Consider the following 11,741-nt stretch of genomic DNA (forward strand, 5'->3'; position numbering starts at 1 on the left):
CCCCCTTTTTTTCCCCCTCTTAATTTTAGCTGGAAGAAAAATAGCAGTCAGGAAAACCAGACACAGAAGGGAAGGCATAACTGGGAGCTTTAGTGTTCATTCAAGAAATTATCAAATGAGAAAGAGGAAGAGATGGCATAACAGCACATACGACTTAGCTAGAAAGGAAAATAATCACATTTCTTCTCTCTGCAGCATGTATGAGTTGAATGCTAATGCTGTCGTCTTTAAATCCTGCCAGTATAAGTGCTGCTTTTCATCTTTGCAGAGAGACTGGCAACAGCATGCAAAGCAGTATCAGGGCCCATCCTTTTGACGAAAGAGCACTATGTTGGCAGGCACACCTCTTATTCGTGTCGTGTTAGTCCTAGCCAGCAGCTTTCAAATATCAGTATTACAACTTACTAGTTTCTTGCAGGTGTAAAAGCTGGTCTCATTACAATTTCTTTTAATAAAACAGCTTAAACTGATGATGAAGACCAATTGGATAGTATACTGTAAAAATTGTGAGAAGGGAGGTTGAAAAATATAAAACTTGTCCTCTCCTTAGCTCACAGCCTGTCGTCTTTGTGGTACCACATGAAAAGAGGGAGAGAGAAAGCGAGAGACAGACAGACTTCAGTTGAGCTCACATCAGCTAAACCTTGGGTTGACCTGTTCATTTTCCTATTTGGAATTATGTCATCTTTTAGCTCCAGGCATCTCTTCTTCTCTAACAGCAAAGAGAATACCACAGGAGGTCTCAACAAATGACACACTGGTCCATTGGTACAGCTGGTACATGGGATTGGGCTGCAGGAGAGTGCACTTCTGCTGCATAAATTGAGACAGAGTTGATCAGCAAGGAAGTAAGACGCAAGAAACAGCAGCGCCTCATGTTAGGTGCAAGAAATCTGATAGGTCTGTTAAACCTGTTGCATAAGGTAGACCTTATGCATACTGTAGTGCAGGAATTTGGGGTCCCAAGTGTTGTTCAGTAGAAAAAGAGTTCTACTTGAATTTAATCTTACTTTAATTTTTCCTTCAAAGATAATTCAGAGATACACTTAACCAAAAATTGTTTTGATTGTAAAGTTAAGGAAATACCTAAGCATCCATAAATTTGGTAATACTAATTATAGTCCTTTGTGCATATACACTGTGAATGCATACAGATATACGTACAAAATACATGTATGTGTAACTTACTGCAGTATCTGAGCAACTCAGTTGCTGGTAGTGTGTTTATCGTTTTTCATGCTTTCAGAAGGATACCACTTGGATCCAAGTTTTAAATATGGGAAACTGAGACTACGGGATTATGTTTACAGGGAATTTACAGTAGGGTTTGAATTCACTCTTTACTAGCCACTCTACCTTGATTTTCCATGTAGATAGCTTTGTATGAGAGTCATCTGACTGAAACTTAGACATCTATATTTCATTGTCAGTGTCTAAGTAGCTACCCTCATCACCATGTATGTTAAACGGAAAGAACGGGATCTCATTCTGCAAGAGGTGGCTAAAATATAAGGAATAGTTCACCCAAAGAGGCTTTTTTTTCTTCAATGACAATAAAGAGACCAGCTTAAAAAACCCAAGATGCCAAAATTAGGTGAAATGAGACCCTCCCCTTAATGCATGTGCAGTGTCTAGTTGGAAAGGAAAAGCAAAGTAATGCACTGTAAAGCGATACCTGTGACTCAGTAATGTGCCATTATAGGCAATCCCTAATGGCCTGTACAAGCAAGACTGAGTTCAAAACTAGCACCCTGATTTTTTTTAATCTTTTCAGTGATAAACTTTCCAATTTACATGTGAATTTACATAAAATTGTGTTAAAATATGTAATACTTAAGTTAGATACAGTTTGTTTATATAAGAAAATGCATGTATCTGAAAACGTCATCAACTAAAGTGGTTTTATGTCTTGTCCTATAAAACATCTTCCCATCTGAAGGATACTAGAGAAACAATTCATGAGATTATATGCAGATGGTTTACAGAAGTAGTTGTATTCATTAGCTTAAAAGAGAAGAGTAAGATTAACTCAAGAATTCATGAAATGTTTTATTCAGTTGCAATACAAATAGGGGTATTTGCAGGAGTAATGTAAAAGCCCACTAGAATTTGGTTAAGTAGGAAATGAGGGAGGTAATGCACTACTTGGGCAAGGAAAAACCCAAAGCAACTGTCCTTCATCACAGGTGGTAGCTGCTAGTATAGTTATGGCAACTTGCTGCTTCCAAACAGTATGCTTCCTTCTGTTCAGAACAGGCTTAAAAGAGCAAGCATATTCCTGGCATAATGAATACTGTTTTATGTACCACACAAGCAGTTCTTCACAAGTTTCTTACTCACTTTTGCATCTGTCATGGAACCCATCTGCATAACGTCTTGCCCTGTGTAAAATCTACAAGTATTTCCTATTTTGAATTATGTGAAACCAGTTTTCAAATATGAACGTAAATGACTACTTCCTTCATTTTAAATAATCAGTAGTGTTTTGCACTATGCTAGGACCAGGATAGTTTAGCTGCAAGAATTAATGTGAAAATATGTTAATTTTTTAACATTTATTCTATGACTTTATAAACCATTACATAATTCCTTTTTATTTCAAAGCTTAGATGGAGCTATTCATAATTTTGGAACCTCCATTGGCAATCATTATATGTTGTGCGGAGCAGCACGTGGTCATAACTCTTTGACACTGATGCTGCTGGAAGGAACTGCAGGCTAGCTTCATTCATTTGTCCATAAATTGTTCCAAGTAGCTTTGGGTTTGTACCACTGGTAGAATAGGCTTCCAAAATGAGTAAATTTACTACTTCCACTCCTGATGATGATTTCCTGTCTCCAAAAACAAAGAATCATTCATTTGATATTAACAGCAGATAGCACAATAGCCCCACAAATGCAAAGTGCTAGTTCTTTTACTTCCTCTAGAATGCTAGAAATCAGAAACTTACTTTAGAATCTTCTGCTTTAGCCAAAAATTGTATCAAAACCATTTCTTCACAGGTAGAAGTAAGTGGTAAAAGGGATTTTTGCAACTTTTGCTGGCTGGTGCAAAAGCCCAAATTGTAATAGATAGCCATGCTGAGTAAGAGGATTCAAATACTTTTCCCTTTATTTTTCACAAAAAGTTAGTGTCCATGGCAGAAGTGTGGAGAAGCTCTTTTCTGGAGCTATTCTCAGAGTAGTTAGTTACTTCAAAGTGAGTTGTCATCTGCCTTTGGCTGGGACACACAAGCAAGGAAGATACTTTCACGATAAAGTCTGAAGCCTCATTTGTAATACAAATGTGTATTTGATACACACGTGTATGTGTGATACAACTTTAACTGAGGATTGTCCTATATCCAATAGTCAGGAAATGTTGGCATTTTTTGATGCATTTAAGGATGCAGAAAGTACAGAGATCCTGTTCATAAGCCAAGGCCCCTGAATCCTTCTCCTATAAACTGAAGTCTACAAGCCTGCATCCTGTTGTGGCATTTGGCATAGACTGTGGTACAGGACCCTCAGCCTATCATCCAGTCCTCTACCTCCTGCCAGCTGCCCTTTGGTCATTCAGTTGTATTGAATACTGCCTGCTGGGACTCAAAACCCCTTGACTGAGCTGCATTGAAAGAAGCAGCTATTCTTCCCAGTGAAGCTTCCTTTCTTTTTTTACTATAAAAATAACAGATATCTGATGTTACTTTGGCTAGTCTCTTTCTGCCTAGCCCAAGAAAATCATTCTTAGGCTCTTCAGCAAGTGACCAGATCATGACTTCTGGTTTTAATAGTGCCTACTCAAAAGGTAGGTAGTACAGGCTACCGAGCTAACTCCTACCTGTGCTTTGACTTTGAAGCCACCTTGTTTGTCCTTCTGTCTAGCCAACTCTTCTCTGAGCCTGATTGGAAGATGGGCAGTGACTGTGTCAGGAGACAATTCTGACTTTTCTTTTTGTCATACCTGAGCCAGTCAGGTTTTCCACCTGGCATGAGATACAGCATAAAATGAGTTTTTCTTGTGTATCTTATAGAAAGAAGGTTATCTTAAAGGAAGAGGTATTTAAATAGAACTAGTAGATACGGTTGCTTTTGTCCGTGTTTCAGTTTTGATAGCTCTCACTCAACTGCAAATTGTAACTTCCCCAATTAAGAGTCACCATTTAGGACCAGAAGTGTCCTTTGATTACTATAAGCTACACTGCAGTATGCATTGCACATTGTTATTTGCAAAACATTCAAGTAGACTAGTAGGAAATTCTATTCTATTTCATAGAGGAAAATAGTACAACAAAGTTTGAGGACAGGACTATATTTCATTGCACATCTGTCTTGTGCCGGTAGCTAGGTTTCAGTTTATGCTCGATACAGCCTGATTCCATTGATAAAACCTGATTAGACCTAGATTTTGTTCTTTATTTGTAAAGACTGAAATAATAGAAGTATGTTAAACAAAAATTCCCAATGAAAATACTCCTTCTAAAAAATTTTTCAGTTGAATGTTATTGAAAATCCTGAAAGATTGTCTGTTTTAAATATTGTCTCCTACTCCAGATGCTGCTTTCATAGAAACCCATTGTGGCTGCTTCTTTTTTAAACTCAACATGATTAGAATGAAATCCTGTTTATACTCTGTTCATGGAAAATATTTTCTTAAATAATATGAAGCTCATTTTCCTTTTTCCCCCCCGTCTAGATATGACCCAGACATTTTGTTAGGCTATGAAATCCAGATGCATTCCTGGGGTTATCTCTTACAGAGGGCTGCTGCACTAAGTGTTGATTTATGCCAGATGATTTCTCGTGTGCCAGGTAAGTTATTGTATAGGGTTTCAGTTCAGTTCCAATAGAAACAAGTTGAAATCTATGAATAAATTAAAAAAATAAATGCAGAGTATTTCTTCAGATGGAGCTCTTTTTTTGTTGTTGCTGTTGTGTTGTTATAGGTATAATCACACACACACACACACACACAAATTTGAAATACCAATGAGATTCTGGTTTTCAGTGTTTTCTGAATTTTTAAATTCCTTGTGTATTCCACTTCTGGGTGTGTCCTGAACCTAGACTCATTTTCAGTAGTCATGTGTGTTAAGTTCAGTTCTTGGAGGTGCTTCTGCTACCAAACCTTCTCTTGCTTCTCCTTGGCTTCAGTCATATGTACGTGTCATTCAGACTACCTACCATAATCATTCACAGTTTCTCTGGCTGGGATATGAGGACATAAAGATGCTCCTGAGCAGCACTTGTTCTGGTCAGCAGCTCTGTAATAAAATCCTTACTTTCAATAGCGATTCTTGTACTGTGGGCAAATTTTACTGGCCCAAGTGCTGATCCTTTCCTCCAACATTCAGAAAAAGATCTGTCTGGGTTTTTTTTTCTTGAAAACCTGGGGAAAGTTATCCAGGAGAGTGGTAAGCCTAGTGTCTATACTTAGCCAATCAACAGAAGCTATCATTCTGAAGAAGGCAGTTAGTGAACAGCTAAATAAATGTGTTGCACCTGAGAAGGCTCAAGATGACTTTGTAAAATTAAAAACTGTCTCAAAAATTTGTTGTAGCTCTTTGCAGTCATCAAGATGATGTGGATGAGGGAGATACGATTTTAAAAATCAAAACAATTGAAAAAGCTGCTTTCGTCAGGGCTCTTGCCAGAGATCTGTACAGAAACTAAATAGCCATGAAATAAGAAGTGCTTTCCTGTGATTGTCCTATTAAAAACTTGAATCCTGTTACTCTGTAATGGTTGAAAAAGCAAATGAAACATTAGGAATTATGGAGCAAGGAAAATATAAAACAATGAATGTAAATGTAAAAATCTGTAGTGTGCTTGCACCTCAAATACTGCAGTTCTAGCCTCTTCATAACTTTTCCCCCATCAAAATGCATATAGGAGAACCGGTAAAGATGAGAAGCATAATCCAAATGTGTCTAGTAATCTAGTAAGTTAGGATTCCAGAAGAGACAAAACTGGGTAAGGAAGGTAAAAGCCTATGTAATCTTGAAGGATATAAAGGGAAGTATGGTTTGGTTGTTCATGGTCTTTTCCAATGCAAGAACCAGAAATCATCAAATGACGCTAGCAAATGGCAGCTACAGAATAGGAGTTGATTTTTCACCCCTGGGTTGTTGAACTGTTGAGTTCCTTGCCACAAGATAGTACAAATGCTTAAAATGTGTGTTGCTTTAAGAGGAGATAAATTCTTGGAAGAAGAATCCATTGGGAACTATTACATATGTGAAAATAATGTCTGGCCCAGAAAGCTGCAAATGGTTAGAAGCTGGGAGAGTTCTAGAGAGATTACCAATAGTTGCTTCCCCTGTTCTTGAAGCATTTGCTTTTGGGTACTTGATAGAACATGATACTGGGCTAGTTGCATCTTTGGCCTTACCCAGCTGTCGTGGTTTAACCTCAGTTGGTAACTGAGCACCACACAGCTGCTTGCTCCCTTCCCCCCCCCCCAGTGGGATGGGGGAGAGAACTGGAAGAACACAAGTGAGAAAAACTCGTGGGTTGAGATAAAAACAGTTTAATAATTGAAATAAAATAATAATAATAATGTTATAATAATAATAATAATACACAAAGCAAGTGATGCACAGTGCAATTGCTCACCACCCACCGACCGATGCCCAGCCATAGCAATAGCATCTTTTATGTTGGCATCCTGTGTGCCTGGCCAGGAGAACATGATGTTTTAGAGAGCTACATTCACACACTCCTTCCTTGAGGTTTGAATATTTGTGCACTCTTGATGCCTTCAAAATCTTTTGATGCTTTTGATACCTGTGACCTGTTTAGAAAAGGTCTGAGTTACAGAGACCTCCCAGGGACAAGAAAACATAAGAACAAATTTGCATCTTCACTTGAAAGTTGTTGGCAACTGGACCTTGGTGAATTTTTAAATACTTAATATATGAAAACAGGAACACATGACAGTTTAAATATGAATTGGTCATCAAAGGTGACAAGTTTTCTTTTTCAGCACAAAGGTCTCAAATTTGTTCTTCAGGAATAACTGATTGCATGAACCTTGTTATTAAATTCCCCTGATGGCTCAAATTGAGATGATACACTGGGTTGCAATAATAATACCTCTGGGCAGAGGTATTGAAGGATGTTCAGAAAAACTTTTGACTCCTTACACTTCCAGATTTGCAATGTCTTTGGTAAGAGGAATGGTAAGTGTTGCAGTCAAAGGTTTCTTAAACCTCCAAAGATCGCAAAGGTTTACTGCTCTACTGTAGAAGTATGGCTGAACAATCTCTTCAATTTGGGACAGGTAACTAATGTGTCTCTGCTTTTGTTCTCAAAGGCTGAGTCACAGCTCTGGTCTTGCAGGGCAGCTATGTCTGCATTGTAGTTGATGCAGAATCAACAGTTATATCAGCAAAGCTCTCAATAGTACCCATCTTCATGACATAAGCTGTTGTTCAAGTTACTGGAATTGGGATACACATGAAGAGTTCCTCAAAAGAAGAAAGGTTACTTCTCTGGGAACTGTATGGTTCTTAATGGTGATGTCCCTATGTATTTTACAGTCGGGCTTCCTTCCCTACAACTATGAAGTCCCACACAACATGGGTTCAGTTCTAGTGAAGGAAACCAGGGTTGTAGCCCTTGACATCTTTGGACATAAAGTTCGAGTAGGCATGCAGGATGTAGACATGATCTCCACAGCACTGGTATTCATAGTACAGATGTTCTTGTGCCAGGTGGTAGATGCACACCCAGGAGTGGAATACATAACACTTAAAATGTTTCTAAGAACTAGTGTTATCGTAAGGTAAGTAATTATTCTTTTTTGACTGAACTGCAGGAGAAAGATAAGGAAATGTTCACACTGATGAACTCTTCCCAAAAATGTCATGCCGTAAGTGTGGGCTTGCATGCATGACCATAAACGTAGAAGTGTTGTGTTCTCTGTTGCTTTGTGGCCTCCTTGTCCATGGTTTTGACCCCATCTATGTTCCTCTTGCTTTTCCAACCCCTATGCTTCATATTTCCCTCCCTTCTTCACATGCTGTATTTTCAGAACAGGAAGTGCTCCTTCAAGCAGTACGCTCCTCTTTCCTCCTATTGAAATAAAGATGGAAGGTACTTTTCCTTCCCTTTCCTGTGATTTCAACTTAACAAAAAGAAAGCTGGACTTCTCTCTGGTTTTGCTTTATTGGCCGAGTCTGGTGCTGCCTCTGCCATTTACAAGTGAACTATTCATAAGTCATTAGGACACACCACAAGAGAAGTGAGTACTGTGCCTCTGCATAGTGGCATTTTTTGTGTGCACTGTGGCCTCCTGTTTCCTCCTTTGCATCACAGCTCAAAGTTAGGGAGTGGGTAACAGAGGATGAGAGGAGACTCCTTTTTATTTCACCTCACACACTTGAAAGATGGGAAGAACGTCCAGTTCTGCTTCTTAACAACTTTGTTTCCAAAGAGGCTCACGTGGTTCTAGTGATATATTCCTCACACCAGTTGTAGAGCGCTACAGGTTTTTGCAATTTTTCGATGCTCATCACATGCAGAGTCTCTCGTTCGTCAGGGCAGTGGGTCTCTTTTGTGATCGCAGTATACTTTGTTGCCTGTCTTTACCAGCAACACATGAAGCGAACTTAAGAAACATAGGGAATCTCCTAAACAAGTCAAAAGAGAACTAGGATGACGCTGCGGAAGGTAGAACTAACTGATAATTTCTGCTTCCAATAAAAAAAAATTGAGGGGGAAAAAATGTAAGTTCCTCACTTTTGCAGGAGATCCAACCTGGAAATGAAGAAAAGCAGAAGAAAAAATGTTGCTGCTTGTGGGGCTTTTTTCCCATCCAAACGTTAAAAGAGAAATTGCTATTTTTCCTCCTTAAAAATCTGAAACAATAAGGAGGTTAAAAAGATGGTATGCATTTTGATAAAGTGTATGAAAGGTCTGCTAAATTTTGTCAAGGCTCTGTGATTTATTGATAAGGTCAGTAAATGACAAATAGGTTTTCTTAACCATATTTTGATGGATATGATACACATTTGAAAGATCAACATACAAAGTTAGGCTGTTACGTTGTTTCACAGCAGTTCTGCAGAATTTCAGGCAGTTTTTACTTCTGTCTTCAAGGGTAAATGTGCTTCATGGCTGCCTGAGGAACTAATTGCTCAGTTCTGATCATTACTGCAAAGCATTGTGTATCCACACTTCTATACGCTCTGTCCAAAATATTCTGCTTTTTATTAGGGTACTGTACAGGGATATCTGATGAATGAGTAGTGGCAGAGTACCCAACCAACAGTTGAAAAATGGGTATGGACTTAGAATTGTGGGGAAATTGCCTCGAAGTACTTTCTCTTCCGTTAAACTAATAAGAACGAACAAGACTGGAGGATCAAATAATACAGTGTGTTTTCATATTGAATTTTAACCTGTGTTGTACGTTTAAAAAAAACCAAAACTGTTTAAAGTCAGGAAAGAATACCAAAACTGTAGCCTTAGGTTGACTGAAAAAAAGACAGTTTCAAGAAACGTATACCAGAAAGACTGTCTTCTCTTGTGTGATAGTATTTCGAAGCATGAAAAAAACCAAGGATGGCAAAAGAGGGTATCTTTCCTGCACTGTAGTCACCGCTGTCTTACAGAAAGATTCAGAGTGCTACTTCTGCCTCTGCATTTGTTCCTTCCTATTTCCTTCTCTCTCTGTTTGTGTTATCCAGAACTCATGTCTACCTGCTCCCACTGCGGTGGGTTTGCTTTTACTGTATGAAAGGCGCTGAGTTTTCTCTCCCATGACCTGGTTCCGACTGTGTAAGATCATTACAAGTAAAGCCTTGAATTATAAATTCTTCAGGGCAGAAATCACTTTTTTTTTTTTAATGTTGTGCACTAATGTGCATGCAGCTAGCTCTCAAATAACATTCAGCATTGCTTAACCAAGATATTCGCTATGGAGAATATATTCCCATGGACACCATTTCAATGAAACCGAAGTACATCCCTCTTCAGAGGGATGTGCAAGAGCAGAAAAACCTGGGGGAGTTTTATTTAGAGATTGTGTGGAAGACTGATAAATAAATAATCTTGTGTAATCAGTAACAGAATTCTTCTTTTTCTAGAGAGCTCAGATTGGAAGCGGGATAGCTTGATCTGGTCTTGACTGTCCTATAACTTGTCTAAATATATTCTCATTTAATGTCTTTAGATGAAAAGAAAGAGAACAGATTTGCGGCTGAGTTGGATGAATATGGATCAGATACAATGAGTGAAATAAATATTGTTGGGCGAATCACCTTAAATATTTGGAGAATGATGAGAAATGAGGTAAAGTTTTTAAAAGGTTAATGTAATTGTCTTACTGGGTTTTTTAATTATTGTAAACTTTGTTGACAATTTAATGTAACTTATGTAACTTTTTGTTCTTTATTTGTACACCTTTTCAAATAGAGCAGTCTGCCACTTTGTGAGAATGGATTTTGTATATCGCTAAAATGTAAAATATTGAAGCCATTAACTTTTAGTAATGTTTCTTAATGATACTCCTTTTCACTTCTTCGTGGGTTTTGAGAACAACTTACCTGTTTTAGCAATTGGTCTCGTGTGGTGCTTTTACTAAGTTAAATACTTCAACTTCTTTTAAGCTGTCAGACTTACTCATTGTTTTCCGGTTTATGACCTTACATTTAATACTCAAATGGTTCAGTCTTTACAAATCTTGTTCTGACCAAATTCAGACCTGATCTTTGTGATCTACTTAATTTCACATATTCTTTTCAATTGATGAGGGATATTCTTTCCTGACTTGTAAATAGTTAGGGACTTCTAAGTATAAATGTTTACCTTTTAAACAAAGAATACTAATAAAAAGTTAATAAATTTAGTTGTTATGGTTTTTAAACAGTAGAGATTTCTCTGACTATGAAAGACATCACGCATGTTAACACGTCCTTTGTGTTTTTCTAGGTGAATCTAATGAATTACACTTTTGAAAACGTGGGCTTTCATGTTCTTCATCAACGCTTTCCTTTATTTACTTTCCGAGTTCTGTCTGATTGGTTTGATAATAAGGCAGATGTCTACAGGTAATGGTCTATTAATCCATTTTGTTTGTTCTTTTTAAGGCTGGATTCTTAACATTGGATAGGTATAAGCTAAAGTCAGCATAGGAAGAAATAATCAATTTAGCTCAGGTACTAGAACAGTCTATATGCTGCAACATGAGTTTATTTACTCTGCTGTTCTGCTGTGTTCTGTTGTGTAGTTATACCCTCAATATTTTATCTTTGTGTATTTTTCTGTTTGAAGTACAAAAAACCAAAACATTTTCAGTTACAGTTTCAACATATCTGAATAGATGTACTATTTTGAAGTTCTGCAAGGTCTTTATTTTGTATATACTATTCATCAGAAGGGGTTTCAATGAACTGTCAGGTTTCTGTTTTACTTCACAGTGCATGTCAACCAAGCTAGGCTTAAAAATAGTACAAAACAGTGTGCAAGATGTTAAGACAGTAACTACAGCTGCATAAAAATGCCTTTATATGACACATATCACACTGGGCTTCACTCTTCCTTGGAGTGATTTGGTATTGTGCGATATGAACAATTCATAAAACTTGAGTACCTATCTGAACGTCATTCATGACATAGATATAATTTCTGTAAAAGTTAAGTACTTTTCAACTAGGTGGAAACTTGGTTTAGTGCTGAAATTAAAAATGCTCAGCTGAGATAGTGTCATGGTTTAACCTCAGTTGGCAACTGAGCACCACACAGCCGCTCGCTCACTC

The 11,741-nt window shown here is 37.8% G+C and overlaps 1 protein-coding gene across 1 annotated transcript in view; it reads left to right on the top strand.

Annotated features, from left to right (window-relative positions):
- REV3L (REV3 like, DNA directed polymerase zeta catalytic subunit) overlaps window positions 1–11,741 on the top strand; it is an 82,310-nt gene that overhangs the window by 53,652 nt on the left and 16,917 nt on the right. Inside the window, exons 18-20 of the mRNA XM_019474616.1 lie at window positions 4,676–4,791; window positions 10,157–10,275; window positions 10,915–11,033. Of these exons, the coding sequence (XP_019330161.1) occupies window positions 4,676–4,791; window positions 10,157–10,275; window positions 10,915–11,033 (354 nt within the window). The remainder of the gene's footprint in view (window positions 1–4,675; window positions 4,792–10,156; window positions 10,276–10,914; window positions 11,034–11,741) is intronic.

The sequence above is a fragment of the Aptenodytes forsteri genome, unplaced genomic scaffold (genome assembly GCF_000699145.1).
Source record: "Aptenodytes forsteri isolate BGI_AS27 unplaced genomic scaffold, ASM69914v1 Scaffold217, whole genome shotgun sequence".
In the NCBI taxonomy this organism is placed as follows: Eukaryota; Metazoa; Chordata; class Aves; order Sphenisciformes; family Spheniscidae; genus Aptenodytes; species Aptenodytes forsteri.